The 24,270-nt window shown below is 38.6% G+C and overlaps 1 protein-coding gene and 1 long non-coding RNA gene across 2 annotated transcripts in view; one reads left to right on the top strand and one right to left on the bottom strand.

Moving 5' to 3' along the window:
* The window catches only part of LOC117292588, a 34,798-nt gene extending 11,313 nt beyond the window's left edge, over positions 1-23,485 (bottom strand). Inside the window, exons 1-3 of the long non-coding RNA XR_004519295.1 lie at positions 23,359-23,485; positions 19,641-19,842; positions 5,448-5,542 (exon numbers count right to left, since the gene is read on the bottom strand). This is a non-coding gene — a long non-coding RNA (uncharacterized LOC117292588). The remainder of the gene's footprint in view (positions 1-5,447; positions 5,543-19,640; positions 19,843-23,358) is intronic.
* LOC117292587 (G protein-activated inward rectifier potassium channel 3-like) lies at positions 7,678-10,841 on the top strand. Its single transcript, XM_033774697.1, has 2 exons — positions 7,678-7,983; positions 9,194-10,841. Exon 2 carries the CDS (start codon positions 9,244-9,246, stop codon positions 10,759-10,761), a length of 1,518 nt encoding a protein of 505 aa, XP_033630588.1. The 5' UTR covers positions 7,678-7,983; positions 9,194-9,243; the 3' UTR covers positions 10,762-10,841.
* Positions 23,486-24,270: the final 785 nt, after the last annotated feature.

Here is a 24,270-nt window from a genome sequence, read left to right as displayed (position 1 = left end):
TCTGGTAAAAAAAATAGAACCTAGGCCGAGAGGCATTGTAAAGATTTGTAATATCGTTGGAAAAACCTTTAAAAGACAGAATGTTTCTAAAGAAACAGACACTACAACTTTGTGATTGGTAATTTATGTGTCATACATGACCGAAAAATGTTACTGCCAAATGTTACCCAACCAATGTAGCTTGTTTGAAGCAGGAAACGGTAACCAGGAGAGTCATGTATACGTCATCATTAAGGATCCAGGTCTGACAAAAAAAAAGCTGCTGCAACTAGTATCCCTTACTCTCTATGAATCAAGATAATGTGCAGCATTAAATGTAGGCAAAACTATTGCTATTGGTATGCTTACTAACTTTGTATCATTACAAAGTGTGCCATTAGTAATTTATACTGTATGGTTATCTTTCCATGATTCAAGGTTTGGTGCCAGTACATTAGGAATGTTGGCAATTATGAACTACTGCTACCAGTACTAACATAGCTGCTTATTGACCAAATTCACCTGACATCATCATCATAATAATCTTGCATGCGCCATTTTGGGGGCAATGTCATTGTGCGATATTCAGTGAAGTGCGCATTTTAGGCGACGCAGCATTTACACGTAATTGCCAACCACAATGGAGAGCGTGGCACAGTCGCCGTGTGTGACGTGCGTTCAAGGGGTCAATGTTAAGTATTGTGAGTAAGGTTCAGATTGACCAAAATTAGATACACATTTCTGAGAAGAGCTATAGTCAACAGGATCTATTTGTGATGCAAATATCACAAAATTAATACTAGCAAAAGCACCCAACTTTAAAGTATTGGTTTTTCATGCTAGGACTTAAATATGAACTTATCTGCTCAATAGTTTACGACATGACTGTAATTTTCTGGAATCCTGGGCTCGACTTCACAACGAGCTAACTGATCTGAAGAGTTGTATTGACAACTCATCCTAAGATAAATCTGAATGCTTTGTGAGATCAGGCCCAGAGATCACTCATAAATTTATATGACTCTTAATTATTGAGATGTAATCTTAGGGATGCGGCAGATATGATCATCTGCATAACTGCTCATGAGTGTTGTGGATGTATAAGACGCTTGTGACTGGATTCAATGATGCCTTTTGTCTTGTAGATTTTTACTTATAATATTTCTTCTTTTGTATTTATAACGATCTTTTATGTACAGTTTTGATATCTATGAGTAATCAAGTAGCAATAAAAGTCTGTGGACAACAGTGTGCTTCAAGAAGTCAGTTTGGATAGACGTTGTTCTTGTTTTAAATGTGCACAAAGAGTTAGGACTAGTCATAAAACCTAGGAGACATTAAAAACTTAATAAAAGGCTAGTCCTAAGTTGGGAGGATTAACTCATCCTAACTCGAGATAAGACTAGTCTTAACTCTTTGTGAAATCCACCCTAGGCTGTACTCTAAAACGCGTCCCCTCTTAAACAGTAGCTACAAGATTCTGGAAGCTCAGTCTACAAATTTGATAAGATATTCAGAATTATAGTGTGAAGAAGGCTCACTTTCAATGGTTTTACAAATAACGTGGATTTTGAAATGAAAACTTATCTTGCAGTGTTCCTCACTCAATCGACCAATCAATCAATAGGCTCTAATATTGAAATTATAAGGTGCCCATCTAACACTCGTTGGTCATTATGAGCTCTCAAAAAAAAAGGCAGGATTTAAGCAAAGATTTGATAAGGAGAATGTTCTGAGATTTGAGAAAAATAACATGCATCCCAGGACAAACAGCAAGAGAAAAGGCACAACCCCAAAACAAAAATTTGCTTCTTGGAATGCAAATAACCGTTGAGAACAAACAAGACTATACAGCACAGGGTGCCCATAACTACTCGTGCTGAAGCAGAACCCTGACCCCACCATACACTTCACAAGAGGTCACTCAAAATGAAAATGCTTTAATTTCTTTGCTTAGCAAAACAAAAAGCAGTGGGACACCAGTCGCAACAATGCAAACTTGGTGGATGTGTGGCTGGTAACCTGTTTTTGCTAAGCAAAATACTCTTCTAGTTTTTGTGCTTGCAGGTTTTATGAAATTCAAGCCAGATGACAAGACAAAATATTAGAGAGTTGACATTCAGGGGTGATGTACAAAGTTTGACTGACCCCAACCCCCTTCCCTTTGACAATATCCTTCCCCTGGCAAGATCCTTATGTGCCCCAGGGGCCATAGAGGAAAGTCACACTCTGTATGCTGATCCGACATCACTTTATAGCTTGAATATAAATTGCATTATTATATTATGGAAACAGACCTTCTTAATCATTTCCTCTCTCTGACCCTCAATGCCAGATCAATAGGGGATTCCATCCATCCAGTCCCTATATGCAGCTGTAGCTCAACAAACGACACAAATTTGGACCATAAAATATCTGCTTATGCGATTATAACAAAAACCTTCGTTATGGTGCAGCAGTTTTATGCCACTCAACTTATGTAACCAAACTAAGGGCGTATCCTAATTAGTGACTGTGGCTGCAGCGAGTTGCTGCTTGTTGCCGCGTCATCATGCTTAAAACATTATATAGGCTGACCATGTCAAAATTGGCTGCTAATGGCCACAGCTAGGGCTGGATTGCCGCATCAATACACATTGACTGTTCTGGCTGAGCGGATAAGAGCACTGCACTCAAGCTCTGATATTTCTGATTAGCAGAGTGTGGGTTCCAGTCCCAATTGTGACACTTGGTCCTCGAGCAAGACACTTGGCCATTATTGCTGCGTCCTTCGGATTGGACGTAAAGCGGTATAGGTCCAATGTGTTGTGTACTGCACATAAAAGAATCCAGCACACTTTTCGCAAAGAGAAGGAGTTGGCACTGTCATAGCCATAGCCACCAATTTGGATATAACCTGAGACTTAAGCCCGGTTCATACTTCCTGCGAATGCGAATGCAAAGCGAATCTTGACGTCACAAATTCACAACGAACAATTCGCAGCAGTTGAACTCTGCTCTACTCCCTTGCGAATAATCGCTGCGAAAGGAGGCTGTGACGTCAAATTCACGTCAAATTCGAAGAATACTCACAAGAGTCTGGTCTCTTTATATGCAATGGTAGTTCCAACAAGTTTTGTCATTGTGAATAGGGAATCTGACCCCAAAGAGCGACAGCCAGATTGAAGTGTACTATTAAAACCGTCCAGATGTTGGTTTGAAATATTCATTTGAAACATTTGTATAATACAAAGTATACAGCTGGGTCAAGGTTTGTATAATCTAATGGGGGTATAAATGAATATAAGTATGTTTTTAAAAGCTGATCAACTAACAATTTTCTTTCTGTGATAAAAAAAAATAAAAAAAATTATCAATCACTTTGAAATCACGGTACTGCCTTTGTAAAACAGCATATTTGGACAGAGTTCAAAATGATGTGTGGCTTTATAATTTTGCAACTAACTTAATCATGAGTGAGTTGCCAAAGAAATCAAGAAAGGCCAGGGTTGCTGCAGCTCAAAGCTTAAAGTTGTCCTCCAACTAAGATTTCCCTCCCTTACAGGAAGTGCATGTACGCAACAACAACGACACATATGTTCTAATGCTTCGTTTCCCGGATCCGAATTGTAGTGTCTTGATCACAGCTGAAAAACTCCCCCAGAACTCTGGGTACTTTCTCTCTCTTACGCCATATGGGAGAGAAGGTTCTAGTGCGCTCCTAAAATATACCCTGGTTTATCGCGGGGATAATTGTAGCATCCCATGATGCAGAAACATGTGATGCTCGCTGATCCTGCAGCCCTGCGTGTGTTCGAACTGACCATGTGCTCATGACCAACTATAGAGCGATTACAAGTCACTCAAGGTCTGTAGCACTATGTAAGAAAGGGCAGACTAGTGTTTCCAGGTAGATTATGGGTTTAGACGGGAAGAATATAGGTGCAAGAGTAAGCTTGAATCAATGACTCCTGGTTGGAGAGATCCCTACTCTTCGGGTAGAGTTCTTTAAAGGACAGTTCATGTTAAGGTTACACATTTTCTAATGCTGTTAACGTTCAAATGTTGAGAGCTGTTGGAAATGATACTGAATTAGAAGAGAACATCCTGATTGTGGCACATCACAAGCAAATCTTTGTCAGTATGATATGTCAGTAAGATAGCAGGCGACCTCCGAGGGTTTAAACCCCTCCCTTTACTTCATAACTTTTTATATTATTACTTTTTTTAAACACTGTCTTTTACCTTTAAAGGCCATGCCACACAATACAATTTATTGGGTAATCAGTTACAGGCACTCTCCTAATATTAGAAGACAATTCATTCACATTCCAGTTTGTCTTACTATTTTCTTGGGGATGGTGAGTAACAGCTCAAAGAATGTCTCTTGTGCTGCTAAAGTCTTCCTTCTCCGTAGAGTGAAGTAACCCTATGTGACATGGCCTTTACTAAACCTAAAGCATGCGCCTTCACGGGAACATTTCTTGATTGGCTATGAAAAGTAGCCCAGTAAGAACAGCAAAAGTATGGCTAGCAGATTGTGGGTTCGAATCACAGTCGTGACACTTGTGTCCCCGAGCAAGACACTTTTAAGTGTATTATTGCTTCTCTCCACCCAGGGGTAAATGGGGACCTGTGACGGCAGAGATGGTTCTTGTGATTGATTTAGCCGAGTAGCGCATTTGTTGCACAAGGCTGTATACTCCCCCAGGGAGCTGAGATTGTTTAAGTGAATTATGGCCCAGTGACCAGGGGTAATAATTTGAAGTGCTAATTTTAAGACACCCGTTTGGGAGTGAGAAAGCGCTATATAAACTCAAATATTATTATTAAGGTAACCAGCCAAAATAGAATGTCAAGTATCTCATCTGTGACTGGTATCATGCTTATGTTGGCTTAGCAGAAACGTCATGAGCAGGTCCCTGAAATGAAGCCCTAATCTACTCCAGAGAAGGTAATTTCCTGGTTTTAAGGTAGACAACCAAAATACAAACAAACAAAAGACCACTGCCAAGATGGAGGACACAGTCCTGAAACAACATCTTGGAGTTCTGTTGACAGCCCGCCCTGTTAGGCAGCCACAACAACTGTGACAATAAACTCCGGATGGGACAAAGTATGAGTGTTTTCTACCTCTAGCCACCAGGCAAGCTCGGTGCCTCGGTGGTAGTCACAAGACATTCTCCATAGCAATGATTGCAAGTTCGTATCCCAAATGAGTGATTTGCCTATGGATTTTTTGCACAGAACTTATTTAAACACATTGGTATGCGCATTACAAGTCTTATTATTATTATTTATTATTTATTGGTGTAAGGGTAAAAATAAATGAAACTTTCCAAGTTAGTTTTATGGTACATGTACATATCTACAACTATAGAATTGAATCACACAGTGAGCTCCATTTATAAATTGTCCCTTTAAACAGTAAATGTCGTAAAAGGGGTAATAATATTTCAATAACTCACATTAAGAGAACCAAAGCTTACCAGACGCTGTTACACCTAGGCCAGTGGGAACATACGTGTAGTAGAAGATACTCAACTGATTTGAAGGAGGCCTACTGTTGACACACCTGTAGATGCTGTCAAAAAAGTACAGACAGAGGACAAATAAGCATAGCAAGAAAGAGCAAGAGGTTAAGATGTTTGATGAATGATTGTTGGAAATAGGGGCAGATCAATTCTTGGAGTTTAAAACCTGTGAAAAATATGTATAAAAAAAAACTTCACACACAGGCAAAGTTACAACGCCAAGGTAATGATAACAAATAACTGTATTTTTGTTCACTTGAGAGTTCTTTCATCTGCAAATTTTTTTTGCATTTGAGCTAACTAGCCCTAGTGTTCCTCGTCTCCCTATTCGGTAAATATCTTTGTTCCGGGGTGCCAGTCAGAAGCAATATGACCATGAGTAAAGAAATTGACAAAATGGGGAGACTGCCAACATAGAGCTTGATAATCTCAGTAGGTAGAGCACCGTCACGTTAATCTGGATGTTGTTGATTCAAGTCATGCTCTAGTCTATTTGTCTTTGTTTTCAAGACCAAATTTTGATTTCAACATTGTGCAGTATGAAAGAAAATGAGCTGAATATAATTATAAGTCAAAGTAATATCTTAAATGCAAAATAAGTAATTTATTAAAGAATAATTATTGTTTTCTTTTACATTGCAGTCACACTAAATTACTCTTTGTTCGAACTCGGAATAACAATCTGAAAGTTAATCAAAGTAATTTAATAATGTGTGTCTGGTTTCAATGAAAACACCAAAGTTATATCTGAAACATACTCCTGCAAAAAGCGAAAGCAGAACATCTTCCTAATCAACAACATCAAAGCCGGTGGTACCAAAGAGTCAAATGACAACAAAACACTATTGTTTGAATGTCAAATGTAAACAAAACATTCTTGTCAAATGGCGACAAAACATTCTACTTGCACATTCGATTCATAACTTGAAGGGGGAAGTAGGTCTTCACACTTTCACTTTTTAATAGAGATAGTTTCACTTTTACTTCCTGACTGTCACCACAAGTTCAACTTACTTACAGGAAAAGATGTGTCTTCAACTTTGCTGCTATTAAAAAACAGTAACAAACAGCTGAAAGAGGTGAAAGTTTTCCACAGCTTGAAAATCATGTGATTTTTGAATGACAAGGCAATCAGTTAACCACTGGCAAATTAATTAAGTACCAGTTCAAGCCTTAATTTAGTAGACTTGAGAAAGGAAACATGATACAAAAAAGATTTTGGGGTGTCAACTGAAAACAGGTATTTAAAGGGTGTTTATTAGGAGCATTTTAAAGAAAAACTTAAAGTCTATTGATTTGAAATGGGAATTTTCACCGTGCAAGGACCTCTATGGCTCTATAGTCCCATCCGAAGGGAAAAGCAATAATAAGTGTCTTGCTTAAGGACACAAGTGTCAAGACTGGGACTCGAACCCTTACTCTGGCGATCAGAACGCCAAAGTTATAGTCCAGTGCACTTGACCGCTCGGCCACGACACAGTCCGCATTTACTACTTGGAGAAGCTTAATTACTGTCCTGACCAAGATTCAAACTCACCACTTTAATGACTCATGCAGCCATGAGAATTGAATTTGATGCTCGAGACCGTTCAGCCGCGAAACATTACAGTTACAGGCGGTGTCGTATTGAAACAAAGACTGACAGCTATAGCTATTATCTTACTTAGTATTTCAGTTTATGTCTGCAACTGCAAATAATCTTTGCAGAAATCAAGACCAAATCGATTTTGGTTTCATAGCCTTGCTAAAAGAAATTGTCAACAAACTTATGCAAATGATTGCTTAATAACATTCTACAATTGGTCAGTCTGAGTTTCACTTGAGACTGCTCCAGCAAATAGCAGTAATGCAGTCAATAACTGCCTCATCAGCCGCCCAAATTCTTTAGAAGCAAATCCCTAGATCAGCCCCTGACTATCCAAGGTTCAGCCTCTCCGAGTTTATTGAATTACTCCCTAATTCAACACTTCCTCTTGTCATAGTCAGTCATTTTTTATTTTAGATCGCTAGACTGTGATCGCCAATCCTCTGTGAGCATTTTCCTTCCTCTATGCCCTGAGTATGTGTGTTGGGAGAGGGAGGGGGGGGGGGTTCAAGACATGGGTACACCAATTATATGAGCCACCTGTTTTTCCCTTCCTAGCTTTCTTAGAGTGAGGTCACAGTGGGCTCAGGGTCACCCAGACCTACACTCAGTATAAATAGAAGGAAACCCAGTGCAGAGACTCTCTACAGCTCATTTTGGGAAATCAAAATCATGATAGGACCGTCCACTTCCTCCAGTGTTTCTGTTAATCTATGGTGTGTTATTCAGTGCATACCGTGAATGGTATATAAGTTGCTGAAATAATCAACAGGTTGCAGTTTGTGAACTAGTTCTCTGAAGTTCAATAGCTTCTTGCGGTTGGATTCTTTAATATATATCTACCCATGGTGTGTAACTGTGGGGATTCATTGGGCACTGTACTGCACGAACTCCAATAGAGTAAAGGTAAGTCACCTTCTGGTAAAATACTCTGGATTTTGTATTAGATTTGTTGACACGTTTTTCAACCTGTTGTTGGGGACTTTGGAGTTGTTGACATTTTGGTAGAGGAAACTTGTGCACAGCCACTGAATGGTGATAACTGATGATAAGCACTTCATTTGAACCTCTGCGTTTGAACTTGGGTTGATCATTTGAAATTGTCTGTATCAAGAGCCCATTGTGTTTCAGTGGTCGTTCACTTCAGAAGTACAGTTTGTAGTGTTCCTGATTGAGGGAGGCTATAATATAAGCCTTTGTTTTTATATGGCCACTCAATTTGACATTGATGGACAATCACTTGTCAAATTGAGTCTAGAAAGCCTGATGGAGATCTGGAATGTTCTATTTTGCCTAATAATCAAATTCTAGCTCAAAGGTCGCCTTTTATCGCTGAAGGCTGTAGTTATCAAGGCTGGTTAGTCTGTATGTTCTTTCACTCAAGTCCTAAACAAACATCAGAGTTTTATGGCAAGTCAATTTTTTCAAAAACTTTTCCAGACTGTTGTAGATTTCAGTGAGTTTGCATTGATGTTATTACTGTCTCGTTTTCACACAAAAAAAGAAACTATATAAACAATGAAATTGTGTTGATAAAAAGTGCGAAACTATTTATATTTGAAGCTTAGCCACTTGTTTCTACACTGAAATACACACTTGACAAATAAAAAATACCACTAAACTTATTCATAGTCCAAATCTGATAGTTTTGTAACATCAAGTGGTATAGTAGCAGCTTAAATGTCAATATAAGACCTGTGTAAACGGACCACATGTTCACTGATGGATCCAATGATTAGGACATCACTCTGTACAATGAAATTAAGTATGCCTTAGGTTGCAAGGGAATCAAACAGCAGTATTTGTCCAAATGTTGTTGTTTTTTGTCATCGTTATCAGTTAAGGTTTTAAAACACCTACCCCTCCTCATCTTTGGACTCTGCCACTCAGATAACAACCTGTTGTTGGTGGTGAATTCTTTCCACTTATAAAGTCAGTGTTGATGTCACTTCAGGGACTAGTTTGACTTTAGCACCAGCCATCATGCTATAGCTAGCCTTTATCTCTGTGTGTATGTAAACAAAACTTGTTAACTGCATTAAGTTAGGGTGCTGGTATTGTACTTTGGAGATAGTTTTGAATTGATCGTGTAATCTTTTTTCAATATCTCGGCTAGGTCACAGAAAATTGAGCCCTTTGAACTTGGTGCTGGAGAATCAGGCCACAATGATATCAGAAGAGAAAAAGTGTCGGGAGTGTGAGGTGATACGCTTTTCTCGTCCGCCGGGGCACGGGAATTTAAAACGTTGTCTTAGCTGTTCGGTGTCAGAGGAAATGGAGGAGAGTCAGCACACACAGCCGTCTCTGCCCTGGTCAGAGAGCTTCAGCGATGTCACCAAAAACGGTATAAATCACCCTCGAAGTGTTGCGCGAAGCAAGTCCGTACAGAAAATCGTCTACCAGGCTAACATGAGAAAGAAAATGAAACTAAAGAGGCTGGTTAACAAAGATGGGGCGTGCAACGTCATCCACAACACTAAAGCTATTTACAAGTTAAGCTTTCTTGCCGACCTTTTCACTACGCTGATTGATTTGAGGTGGCGGCTAATGTTGCTGTTCTTTAGTATTGCTTATATCGGAGGCTGGGCGGCTTTCAGTGGCATTTGGTACGGTCTAGCTTGGTGGCATAATGACCTAGGCTACCTAAGCCGTAACGATACCAACTTTGAGCCGTGCGTGTACAACGTTGAAAACTATGTTGGGGCGTTCTTGTTCTCACTGGAGACACAGACCACTATTGGTTATGGTTTCCGGTCTGTAACTGAGGAGTGCTGGATCGGCGTCTCTGTGGTCGTTATCCAATCAGTATTTAGCGCATTGGTCGATGCCTTCCTCATCGGGTGTGTCTTTGCCAAAATAGCCCGTCCTAAAAAGCGTGCAGCTACCCTCAAGTTTAGCCGCAACGCCGTGATCGCAGAACGGAACGGTAAAATGTGTTTCATGTTCCGCATCGGTGACATTCGTTCGTCTCATCTGTTCGATGCTAAGATTAAGGCCCAGTTAATTCGACCAATGATCACGGAGGAAGATGAGTGTATCCCGTTATACAGCCACCCTATGGACGTCGGAGGACAAATCGGTGAGGATCATGTCCTCCTTGTCTGGCCAATCATCATCTGCCACGTCATCGACGAGAAAAGCCCACTGTATAAATACTCGTACGTTGACCTCTTAGATAACTCCTTTGAGATCGTTGTGTATCTTGAGGGTGTCGTGGAACAGACAGGACTTCTCTGTCAGGCTCGGACATCCTATCTTCCTTCAGAGATCAAGTGGGGACATCGCTTCAGCAGCCACATCGTCTCCATGGCTGAATCCGATGACAATCTAAGCATTGATTACTCCCATTTCAATGTGACCTATCCAGTTGCTGATACCCCTCGCTGTAGCGCCCAGGAACTTGACATTAAGAAGAAGACGGGACATTCCTTGAAGTCGACACTGGCAAATGGCAAGCTTAGGAACCGCAGAAATTTCTCTGCACCGGATATCGCCGCCTTAGACACCAGGAAGTTGAGATTCTCTGACAAAGTGGATGAAAAATATGCTGAGGAGGACAGTAAGAAAAAAGATGAACCACCGGAGTATAACGGCATTGCAGTTATTGTAGGGACAGATACGCCACCTTCCACACCCATAGGATCAGGGTTAAAAAAATGGGCGTCCAAAGAATCGGACGTCTGATTTACTTGGTAAATGTTTTATTTTATTCTATATACTATAACCCAAGTACCCAGGGGTGGATTTCACACAAATTTAAGACTAATCTTATCTCAAGTCAGGACGATTTACTCGTCCTAACTCAGGACTAGCGATAAGTTTTTAATATCTCCTAGGACCAGTCCTTAGTCTTTGTGAAATTGACCCCAGGTTTCAGAGCAATAGATCCTTCCCATGAAATATGTAAATTACACATAGCGCGTGCGCACTAACATTTTGGTTGGCAAAACGAGGGAAAATCGTGCTGTTTTGTACATGGTTAATGGCTGCGTGACGCAGACGCGATTGTGCGTCTGCTTAGTGCACAACTCTATGGCGTTTGCCAACCAGTAGGGTCTGTACCCATGCGTAAATGTAATTAGCATATTTCATGGGTAGGGTCCATTGCCTTTCCCATGTCTTCTAACTGTTGTGCTTCTGTAGTGTGATTGTTGTTGTTGTTGTTGTTGTTGTTGTTGCTGTTGCTGTTGCTGTTGCTGTTGCTGTTGCTGTTGCTGTTGCTGTTGCTGTTGCTGTTGCTGTTGCTGTTGCTGTTGCTGTTGCTGTTGCTGTTGCTGCTGCTGTTGCTGTTGCTGTTGCTGTTGCTGTTGCTGTTGCTGTTGTTGTTGTTGTTGTTGTTGTTGTTGTTGTTGTTGTTGTTGTTGTTATTGTTGTTGTTGTTGTTGTAATTTTTTAAAACAATTTTACTAATAAATGCCTTTATGTGTTGAAAGTGAAGGTCGGAGTTCACATTCAAAGGTTTTGTGTACATTTTTCAAACTTTATTTGTCAGAGAAGTGTAGAATATACTACAGGATGCATGATGTGCATGGATGGATTTGTACAGAGGGTTCCAAAAGCATGAAAATAATTGTTAATCCATAAACAAGTATTTCCATTTGTGCCTTGATGAAAGTGTATGTAAAATGCAATGAAAACAAATTTACAAATTGTGCAAAAAGTACACTTTCACAATTTTTCTACAAGATAAACTTTTAATTAAAGAATTTGTTGTCCACAAAAGTTGTACATTGTTTTGAAATGCAAGTATATTGTATTCAGAGTATATTTTGATTATAGAAATGATTCTGTCCAATGTTAACTTTTGATGCAATGCTAATATCAATGCAATAACTTAGTTTTGAAAGAAAGGAAACTAAACATTTGATCGGATCGTTGTTTTTGTTTGTTTCCCGACATTGAGGTCCTTCTTTTTAATCCATGGATGCAAAAAATCGCCTCCTTGCACTTAAAAATAATACTGGCTCTCAACAGAATTCTGAAGTTCATGATCTATGTGCTTCACAAAAACATTATAACCCCGTTTACTGAATCTTTCAAAAACCAGACAGGTATTGAAAGATTTTTGCAGGTCTTACTTTTTAGGAGCCTCCAGAAGATGTCCCCTACAGCTTTGCTAATTAGCCTGTGCTTTTTTTGAAGAACTGCACCTGCATGATACCTGCTAACGGGTTGAGATGAATCTGTAAGTCAACTCAGCCCAATTTCATGGAGTTGCTTAAGCAGAAAATATTGCTTAACAACCTCCTGCTAAGCAATAGTTAGCAGAATACCAGTAACAAATAAACTCATTCTGGTAAGCATTATTTTTTTTTTCGCTCGGCCCCAGTGCTTACCTTAACCTTAGGCGCTGGGATGGGCAAACGTATCAAGCACGCTCATTGGTTAAGGAGCCTTGCCTTAACCAATGAGCGTGCTTGATGTGGAATATACTTGCACAAAAATCTGTGCAAGCTGATTGGCTCATCCCAGCGGTCCTGGATAGACCTGGCCGCTGGGGCCGAGCGAAAATTTTGTTGTGCTGAGCTACATTTTGTGCTTTTAAAAAGTAACTCTATGAAATTGGGCCCTGGTGATGTGACAACTGCTTCAACATACAGCCATACACACAGCATTTTCAAAGTCTCTTAAGTCAAAAGTCATAATTGACGAGTTATCAACTCTTATGTAACATATATGGATCATACCAGAGGGATGAGTGTGTTCTTCCACAATCTCTAGCAAAGTCAGATTATAGATTAATAAATACATAAACAAATTTTTATAAGTGCAAAGGTTGAATGAAGTTTGAGCATTCTTCCTTAACTCTTTCATGTACCGACTAATCGCTTAAATCCGGTTTAATCCCTTTATAAAATAGTTGTAAAACAAAAAATAAAGGTCCCTACTTTCAAAATGGGAGTAGGGGGGAGGGGTCACCTTTTGAAGAAGAAAAATGCATCAACAACTAATGTGTCCATACGATCAATTTAACACTGAAATAAATATTGCGTGAAAGGGTTAAGGGAAGGTATACGTTTGGTAATCACTCTAAAAATTGATGGCAATAAAATCTTACTTAGTAAAAAGAACAGCAGCTTCAGACAGTACAATTCTATATATGTAGGCCTATCAACTCTGGTATTTATATCAAGATTTTATTTGGAAATATCATAAACAAGATAAAGTGCAGAATCTATGGTATTAGATGAATTTGAAGATCAGGCCTGCTACTTCATCAAGTGGTGTAAGGGCAAGACAGTTTTTCCTTAGTAAAAGGCATCTCTATCTGTATACATTATTACTTGAACATTTCAAAAGGCACCAAGGCAATAACCAGGGGCATGGAGACAATTTCCTATGTTTGTGAAGTATCAGGCCTGTTATATTGGTAATTTGCAATTGATGTTTACCTAATCTGAAAGTGAAGTCTATTTTGTGTTTTATAGTATTGTTGCTTGTATACAAATCCTGACAGGAATTTTTTTTAAATAATTTTGTTTTACCACATCGATGTGCGACAAGCAATGTATACTCTGTGCTTTCCAAAGTCCCGCACTCAGAGTCAAAAATCTACACAGATAGTACTCAGGTGGAATTTGAACCTATGATCCAGGCATTCAAGAGCTGGTGTCTTTACAAAACCACTTAACCACCAAGCATGCCCGGGGAATCATAGACCATCTTTGGTGTTTTTTTTTTCTCAAAGACTCGGAAAGCACAGAGTGTTCAGTGGTTTAGTATGGTAGCCAGGACTTCTTAACTTGGGGTGGGGGCATATGTATTTTCCTATTTTAGGGCACTACATGTTTTATGGATTTTTGTGGGGGCACCTGGCTTTTGGCACTAGAAACAGTTCTAGGTTGATTTCACAAAGAGTTACTAGGAGATGTTACAAACTTAAGGCTAGTCCTAAATTAAGACGAGTAACTCGTCCTAACTCAAGATAAGACTAGTCTTAACTCTATGTGAAATCCACCCCTTATCGCACACATGGTGTAAGGGTGAAACCAAAATAATATTATTTATGTACAATGCAATTATTGCAGCTGTTAAATAAAAATCTTACGCTGTTTTCTTGAGCACCTGATACTCTCATATAGTAAGTCAACAAAACTAACTTTCTTCATCTGCAATGAATGCAGCAAAGAATCGTTTGACTATTTTGTACTTTCAAATTAAGGTTTAAAGCACTTATTTATCAGAATTTCTTTTTGACTTTCTCATTTACTCAAGACTTATACAGTACCCCTCCAAGATACTCATTTACTCAAGACTTATAGAGTACCCCTCCAAGATACTCATTTACTCAAGACTTATAGAGTACCCCTCCAAGATACTCATTTACTCAAGACTTATAGAGTACCCCTCCAAGATACTCATTTACTCAAGACTTATAGAGTACCCCTCCAAGATACTCGATTTGAACTAAAATGTGCTTACTTCTAAACAACTCAGACAAATTTTCTCTCAAGGGTGTGGTATGAACTTGTTTGGTTGTTTCATGCAGCTGGACAACTTAAATTCTTTCAAGTATTACTTTCTTGAAGTTGTTTTATGCATATAACTGGTGTTTTCTATGGATTCTTAATAATAATAATAATAATTTATTCATTTATTATGCCCAAGTTTCATAAAAAGTATATACAGATGTGCATTACAACAATATACAGATATTAACAATAATTTAAAGACAGTGGACACTATTGGTAATTGTCAAAGACTATTCTTCAAAGTTGGTGTATCTCAACATATGCATAAAATATGAAAGCTGTGAAAATTTGAGCTCAATCTGTCGTCGAAACTGCGAGATAATAATGAAAGGAAAAAAACACCCTTGTCACAGGAAGTTGTGTGCTTTCTGATGATTGATTTCGAGACCTCAAATTCTAAACTTGAGGTCTCAAAATCAAATTTGTGGAAAATTACTTCTTTCTCGAAAACTACGTCACTTCAGAGGGAGCTGTTTCTCACAATGTTTTACTATCAACCTCTCCCCATTACTCGTAATCAAGAAAGGTTTTATGATGATAATTATTTTGAGTAATTACCAATAGTGTCCACTGCCTTTAAACAGATTTTTAAATGTTTTAATTCTTCTGTTCTTGTGTATAAGTACTTGGAACACTGTGGGCTTTCCAAAGCTTTCTTATTTCCCATGAATAAACAATCAACAAGTGCCTGGCAAGAGGCAATTCCCTCTTCATACCCTCTTGTAGCAGGGGGCCGCCTTTCCCAAATTGTACTCTGAAACAGGACAGCCTTGGAACAGTGATGTGCACATTTAAAGTTTACAATTTCATTTCTTCATTTAGTAATGTCTTCTTATACTATTTGTTGACCACTGGTGGTTGGCTCAAATTAATTGTTAATATTTTATTTATGTGAAATGTTGAGAACCTTAATAAATCAGAAGCACCCAGTAGCCATTGGTTTTTGTTTCTTTGCTTTAAAAGAACCCACACAAATTCATCCCATTCCCCTTTTCTCTTTACTGTACCTACCAACAACCAACGAAATTGTTTCCGTAAAATGTCATTTCAGTGTCATCTCTTTTTCATAGAACCCCATTTCATAGATTTGTAGAAGACTTCTTGTGACTTTTTTTTTTTTTTGCTAGCAAAAACAACCCATTAAGTTGTATGGTGTAACCCATTTGTATTTATTGCTTTTACTAACTTGAAGAACTCCACATAATGTCTAAACTGATTTTATAATGAAGCTCAGTGTGAGACTTGTTGTGTTCGAAATGTTTTAACAGCAGACAGTTTCCTTCTTGCGTCTTGTAATTACTTTCTCTGACACAGTGGTCCCCCCCCTCCCACATTCAGTCTCTACTGAGTCCACCCTTTAAATTTTTACAACTTCTAGCATCGGCATCAACAACAAAGTCGACTCAAACTGACTGTAGGTCTCGGAAAAGTAACTTGTCTCAGAAGAGGCCTTAATCCCAAACTTGCTTTTGCTCAATTTTCCCCAATCCTAAAGTTTTGCGAATTGGCCCATTAACCCTTAAGAATTTGATCATCAGTGATCTTGGCTATACTGTTGTACAAGGGGCAACTAGTGGGTCAGAGTTTGAACCTGGCATGCAAGGCTCAGGTTTTTACGAGCTGGACTTTGCTCATCAGCCCTCAAAGCTGTTATCTGGACCTCAAGTGGTTAGGATAACATTTTCCAAGGTTGTCACATCAGTTAAAACAGGTTGATCTTTGACCGACTTTCTGGGAATCTTGAGATACCGTAAGTTGGTTGTTTTGGCATGACACCATTGAGTTACCATGGTAAAAATAATATAACATTTATAAAGCACTTTTGCAAGGCCGCAAAGTGATTCACAAAAATACAAAATTCAGCAACAACATATATTGTTACAGATAGAAAACTCTCATGCGACAAAAAGTGATTAAAAACATGGTCCTGATGAACAGCTTGAAACTTTACAACTAGCAGAAACAACACAGAATTTCTGGGCCATTTTTAATAATTGTACTAAAGTAAAACCAAGCAGACAGTGACACTATAAGATTTAACCCAAGGGAATTAGACTTGTGATTTCTGATCTATACTTCACCCTTATAATGCCAAGTGACAATGTTCTGTGCCAAATTTGAGAATCCCCAAATGCTCAAACTATACTTGGGATCCAAACCTGTGTGTTCTAAATAACACTCTATTATATATTTGAGGATAGTAATAATGCCTGTGGATAACATCAGTGAGTGGGATTGGGGTTTGTGGGTCTGATAAGAATATTTCCCCTCTGTTGATTTTATTGGACACTGATAACAGCAGAGTGAGAAGCACCTGGAAACTAAGAACTCTACTTAACAGACAAACTGTGTTTTTCTCTTTTTTGTTGCTGTTTGTTTGTTTCTTTCTCTGTTTATTTCTCCATTTGTTTATGATCTTCCCATCAAGATAACTCGGCAAACTCCCACAAGGGTATACAAACGCCAATCTCTCGCATACAAACATTGGTTTCACGTCTATGATTATGAGTTGCACAAATCAAAAAGATTTGTTGCAGTAAACTAGATGAAAATACTTATTCGAGTCATTGTGTCAATGTTAAATCAGCAGTTAGCTTTAGTAGGATTCGAACCCACAACCATGTGATTGCAAGTCGTGCAGTATAACCGCTTGATCCTCACTTCTGCAAATATCCGGCAAATCTTTCATAAATAATCAATGTCAAAGTGATGTCAAGCAGTACCATGCTTTGAGAATATCATTATAATATATTTCTCCCAGTCCAGTTTCCCAGGGCCTGCCTGCCTTCACCAGGGGACCATGTACATGTAGCTATATAGATGCTGGGGTTCTAAAAAGTTGTGACTCAAATTTCCCCTTCTCTACTCTGGCCTCCTAAAAGGCCACCAGAAGTTCATAATCGGGGTCACATCCTCCTTGAGTCTGGTCCATCTCAGGAACCGATGGGCAGAATTATTTAAAGAGTGTGAAGTGAGTCAGTTTGGTGATGCCTCGTGACTCAAGGCCGAAATCTTTTTGGGATCCATCTTTAGATTGATAATTAGGAGTCCTGTTTTTGTGGTCACAAACCAGAGATGGGCATTGGTCAGATATGTTTTACAATAGTTTAAATATAGAACACGAGACTAACAGGGAGATTTCATTTCATTTCATTTCATAATTTTTGTTTTTTTTCTGGTTTTAAAGCCGAGGACTCTAAGAACACTGTACTAGCCAAGAACCCAATGGAGAGAAGAGAAGAAACTTTAAGTTTTAGATGGATGGGAAGAACACCGAAGAGAAAATATTCCACGGAAAATTAATTAGGGACTGAAAACCCAACTTCAGGTAGTGCCCCTGGAGTGATTCGAACCACGGTCCTAGAGGTGGATAGCGAGGAAAAGTACCACTAGCCAACCCAACCTCAAAAGAGATTATCTCAATGCACAACATAAATCTGCAACAATTCCCAAGGAAAGACCAGGATTGAATCCCCTAAAGTGCTTAGATTCCAAATCCCCATTCACAAATGTAACCGATCCCTTTCTTCCATTTACAATTGAAAAGAATTGTTGGCTGTCTCACCTTTCATTCTATTCTTAAATAAGACTTCAATGCAAGGTCTTTGATTAGTCAGACCATAGTGTAGGATTAATCTTATGTCGTTCCAGATGGTTAAGCACCCACGGTGGGTGATTTTCATAGCATTTAAGCTTATAAAACATCTTTACACAAACAACTTCAAAGGATGTTAACAGGGTTTAAACAAATCTTGGAAATCTAACAAGGGCAATTGAAGGGAACGAAAGAAGAAAATGTCTCAATTTTGAAAAAGGAGGACAGAAATTGCGACGAACAAAGGTAGGCCTACATTTCGTATTGTAAATATCCTTCCCAACAAAAGTAGTTCTGACTAAGTTTTCTGTTTCTAAGTTTTGTCATTTCACTAGTGACTCTACCCCAGCCCCCATTTTTAATAAGTTTGGTGGATATAAAAACCGCAGCTTTCTAAATGGAGCACAAACTACTAAGTGTGGTTTTATCCATCTTTTGTGGTTTTGCGCCATATTTGAAATTCTATATTTAGATCTTGTCTCCTTGACTGAAAAAATTCAAGGGAAGTCAGGCCCCCATGAAAATGTGTAAGCGATGACAGGGGCTGGCGATGACGCATGCTAGAAAGGCTAAGTATACTATGGTTTTTGGAATCCTTTGCTTGTCTAAATCCTATATAAAATAAAACTTGTCAGTGAAAATTTCACTTCAAATTGTGGCACAAATTTTAGGGGGGATATTGTCAAAAAAATTGTGCGATTAAGAGGAAGAATAATCTGTAATTTGAATACACAATCTGATAAAGTTTGTTTTTTAAACCCTTTCTCTATTCTAAAACCCTTTGAAGGGAATTGTTTCTCAAAATGTTGTTATACATTATCAACAGCTGCACAGTGATTCTTACCAAAGTCAGTTTTTATGGTCAATAAATATTTGAGTAATTACAAAAAAGACCCTCCCTGTAACCAGCTCAGAGATACACTGCAGTCAACAAGCTATAGACCATTCTCACTTACATAATTTTTTATGTCTTCTACCTTGTAACATTTGTGTACTGAACTTCTTTTTTTTTTTTTCAAGTCTGCTGGACCCCCAAAAAATCCAGATTTCATAAACAATTTTGAGGATTTTAAGAAACTTTTGAGTGTGTACAAAGTACATTGATTGAGAAATATATAATTTTCACAGATTTTAATAGAACTGACAAGGTTTTACCATTATGCAAATTATACTGTCGTTGCATATGTAAAGTCAAGGAGTCTGAAAAAGACAGACAAACCAAGATACAGCCTACATGTAGTATATTTAAGGCTATAGCATACATGTAACAACGTCATGGAATATTTTGTGCTCCTCCCCTTATAACCTTTGTCATTTGATGTGAGGGCAGCTGTGCCACATAATATTTTGGGCTTATAAAACTGGCTATAGGTTAGTCAGCGTTTATATCTATTAACTTCCTGTACTTTCATGCAAAACATTCAAACTCTCTAGGGAGTAGAAATGGCGGCAACAAGCCACGATCCAATTAAAGAAGAAAAGAAACGAGAACTTACCAAAGTTTGTTCCAAGAACTGGGCGTAACCTTTTTAAGCCAATAATGTGACAATAACAAACGAAGGATGTCTACAGCGGCGCCGTTATGAATCTTCACTGCAGGCCTGGAATTCACGCCATGGCCTCCATTGCCCCAAGTCTTGGGCGTTGGTGCCTCTTTAGAAGTTTCCCGTTGACTTTAAGAATTTCCAATGGAAGTGCCTTTTGCAAAATTAAAATGAGAGGAAATTCTAGGCATGTCACTAAGCAATGAGACTCTCTTACTTGCAGCATGGCAGAAACTGCTTCTACTGTTCTAGTAACCTGCACCACAATCTGAACGGGAGGAGACAAGTTTCAAGAACTTCAGAGATAAACAGCTGCTTGAGTGGTTATTGGGATGTACACATACTCAATTTCTAAACTACAACTTGTAAAATATCTCATAAAGTATCACTAAAGCAGCGTAGTGTAATTTGTTGAAAAGGCAAGGTCATTTTTCATTTTGCAAAGGGCACTTCCATTGGAAAATCTCAAAGTCAATGGGAAACTTTTGAGGACACCAAGGCAAAGACCAGGTGCAATGGAGGCCAAGACCTTTATAGTTGTGGCCTGCGTGTAATTCCAGGCCTGCAATAGTTTACAAATTAATTGACTTGCTATTCCATTAACAAAGGTTGGTGTGAGAAAAATGGAGAACAAGTAAAACCATTTTAAATCCTGGATTGCTTTTTTTCTAGGCTTATACTCAACTTCAAAAGAAAAGTTATCAAAAGTGCAGCGAAAGTTTAATTGGACTCATTTTGGCAAAAACACATTTGTCCGTTTACAGTTAATAAAGGTTTAAAGTGGCTGCATTCATTGTATTGTGTTCTAAAACTGCTGACAAAAAGTCTGAAACTGGGATCCAGGGCCCAATTTCATAGAGCTGCTTAGCACGAAAATTTGCTTAGCATGAAATTTTTGCCTTGATAAAAACATGAGTTTCAGGAAAAGCAAACAACAGCTAAATACCACTAACAAGCAATATATGCAACAAATGAAAACTTGGTTGGTAATTCTGTTTTTATCAAGGAAGAAATTTCATGCTAAGCAAATTTTCACTGCTTAGCAGCTCTATGAAATTGGGCCCTGATCTTAGGAGGTACATTGATATGATGGCATTTCCACCTTTGATAGCCCGAGCAGTTTGTGTTTACCAGGCAGAATTTAAAAGGTCTGAATTTAGATTAAAAGTCTGAAACTTCTCATCCCTGTCATTAATTATCATAACGATGAGTATGGGGATTGGGAGCTATATAAAACATAGCCTACTTCTATTCCCTTTCTTTGTTGACATGAGGTTGACGTTGTTGGAAAGGCACTAAATCAAAAAATATCAAAACACCTTTATTACATTTACCTGCTACTGTACAACAGGTGCATTTTATTGTAAGGTCCGTTGTGTTTTTATCTTTATGATTATTTGCAAAAGACTAGGGCTCAATTGCATAGAGCTGCTGTGCCAGCAGCAAGCACAAAAAAAAAGTTGCTAACTAAAAAAGACTAGACAGGTGGATCGGGTAGACCACCAATAGGGCTAGATAGCTCAGGTGGATATAGAGTAGACCCCCCAAAAGGCTAAATACCTCAGGTAAAGCCAAAATACTAGACCCAGTAAATGGGGCGCTGTACTCCTTTTCCCCTGAAATTTCAGCGCCCCGTTTTAATACTGTGTGACAGTGTCTACCAAAATCGAATCCCCCAAAAAACAAATACCAGGCTGACACACCATCCTTGACTGCTACCTCGCTTAGTTTTGCTAAGCAGATAATTCTACTGTTCAAAAGCAGCTCAACGATATTGTTGGGCCAATTGCAGGAATGCAGGGTCTGACTTCTGACTGACTGACCATAGCTCCATTCTGGCAAGAAAGACCGAACACGCGAGTGAACCCAATGCCTGTGAAATCAAGTATACCTAGTCCCCGAGTCAAAGATGCAATAGGTCAGAATAATCTCATCATGAACCACCAATAACAGTCATTTCATAACACATTACTTGCCAATGGTGTTGCTTGCCTTTGGTGGGTTTATAGCTCTAATTTTGGTGCAACGTTTTACTGCTTTGTAAATTCAATAGAGGGCTCCCTCACAACTTTACAAACCAGTTTTTTACAGCTATGCATCAGGGCCCAATTTCATAGAGCTGCTTAACGGTCGATTTTGTGCTTAACGGGTGCACCTAGCAAGTTTTTCATTTCATAGCCTTGCTTAAGCAAGTTTTTTTGCTTAAAACGGCGAGACAAGCAAGCAAAAAGGGTCCTTAAAGCCCCATTGCTTAAGCACCCTGTTTAAACGCCGGGCCCAGTTTCAAAGAGCTGCATCCCGTAACGGTCGATTTTGTGCTTAACGGGCGCACCTAGCAAATTTTTCATTTCATACCCTTGCTTAAGCAAGGTTTTTTGCTTACATAGGTAAGCAAACAAAAAGGGTCCTTAAAGCCTCTATTTTGCTTAAGCACCCTATTCACACAACGCATAGTGCAACACTCATTGCAAACGATGTTATTGTGCCCGCACAGCGGTGATTGTACGTGCGTTTGTATGGTGCAAATGCTTCAGAATCATGCTGTACAATGTATTATCTTCTTGTTTACTTTCAAGTTAGTGTGTAAACCTTTCGAGGGGCACTTTGAACCACTACAAATAATACATATCAGACACAGAAGGTGATGAATTTTTTTTATCGCCACCCGAGTGCACTCCGCATTTATTTCGCCCGCCATTTTGTCAGCACCGTCTTCTTTTTCGCTTAAGCAAACGATTTAAAATGTTGCGCGCGCAGTTTGTTTACGTGCTTAAGCTAGCAACCGCTGGTGAAATAGGTTTACGCTTAAGCAATTTTTGTTGCTACGTTAAGCCAACATATTTGCTTACCGTAAAGCAGCCCTAGGCCATGTACACAGTGCAAAATACACTGCCTTCTTCTGTTTTGCTTAAGCAAACGATCTAAAATCTCCGCGCGCAGATTGTTTAAGTGCTTAAGCTCGTGTACGTTTAGCATGGTTTTAATGGTTTAAGCAATTATTTTTGCTACGTTAAGCGAACAAATTTGCTAACCGTTAAGAAGCTCTATGAAATTGGGCCCTGGTCTGCTGTCTTCAACAAGGTTTTTTCCATTTAAATAAATTATGTATATGTATGGTCAAAGGCACAGGATGCAATAGGTCTGAATAAACTCATCATGAACCACCAAAGACAGTAATTTCATAACACATTACTTGCCAAACATGCCAATGCCATGGTGTTGCTTGCCTTTGGTGGTTTTATAGCTCTATTTTCGGTGCAACTTTTTTACTGCTTTGTAATTTCAATAGAGGGCTCCCTCACAACTTTACGAACAGTTTACAGTTTTTTACAGATGCGCGCATGCAAATGAGGGAAAAATCAGGTCTGCTGTCTTTAAATTAAAGTTTAATTCAACAAGGTTTTTTTCAATTTCAATAAAACATGTATGGACAGAGGCAAGACCCCCCCCCCCTCCCCTCTCTATTGGAATTGAAGTAGTGTGTAGAAACACTCTCGACTGTCTGATAGTTATAGTCATAAAAAATCATGAAGCAATTTTCCTTATTAAATTTTTTTTTCAGGGAATCAAATCAAGACAAGACTTGGCCTAAAATAAAACTCAAAAAGAGGTCTACATGGTCTACAGAAAAATAACAAATACAAAACAATGGTCAGGATTTTGTTATTACCTGCGTTTAATCTTGCAGAAGATAGCCGTGCATGAACGGTTGTTCATCGTCACTTGAAACGGACACTTTCCATTTTTACAGTTGAAAGAGTAGTACGACAGGAGGAAGATCCGGGAGGGAAGGTAGACTAGATAAGTTTTAGTACCAAAATACATTTTAGGAAATAGCGCCCTCAATATCGCCTGTTCTCTCGGCGGCATCTTCAAAGGAAAGTGCCATTATTTTCGTACATTCCACCTTTTTAATTTTAAGAATCTCCTTTCAAGCATAAAACCCGTGAAAATATCCCAAAATGCGGTGGTGAAGAACAGTGATAAAGTAGCTCATATTCAGATGTTTTATAGGGAATTTTACAAAGTTTATTATGAGGATAATCCTGAGTTTGATTGCAGCTAGCTATTTAGGGTAAATTTTTAGGGACACATGGGGGGCTCAAGGATGCAGGGGAGGGGGTGTTGGTTGGGTGGGTGTGGCACTACTGGTAAAAATGTCCACGGCGCGCATTCTTAATGTAATGTAATGTAATGTAATGTAGATATTTTGATGTAAAAAACAACAACAATTATGCAAGAATTGAAGGGGAAATAGTTTTAAACCTTAAAATGAAACCTTCTACTCTGGAAATTTTCAAACCTAAATTAATTTAGTTATACCACTGTGGGGAATTTTGTGCAGTTAATTTTTATTTGAATGACCTTGAGTCCCCTGCACTAATGCGTTGCAACTCTTTGCTCTGACCATAGAGCTATGATCGTGTTCTGGCTTTTTAATATAATTTTTCAGGAAGCTTGAAATGTAATTACTTTAAACTTAATATTTTAGTGAAACTTATTTTTTAGCATATTATTTTTATATTAATCTTCAAAGTCTGGAATGAGTATAAAAATAAATTGTAGCCAACATTGTATAAGT

This window comes from Asterias rubens, chromosome 7 (genome assembly GCF_902459465.1).
Source record: "Asterias rubens chromosome 7, eAstRub1.3, whole genome shotgun sequence".
Lineage (NCBI taxonomy): Eukaryota > Metazoa > Echinodermata > Asteroidea > Forcipulatida > Asteriidae > Asterias > Asterias rubens.
Note: the sequence above shows the minus strand (reverse complement) of the source record. Positions and strands in the feature narration are given on the sequence as shown.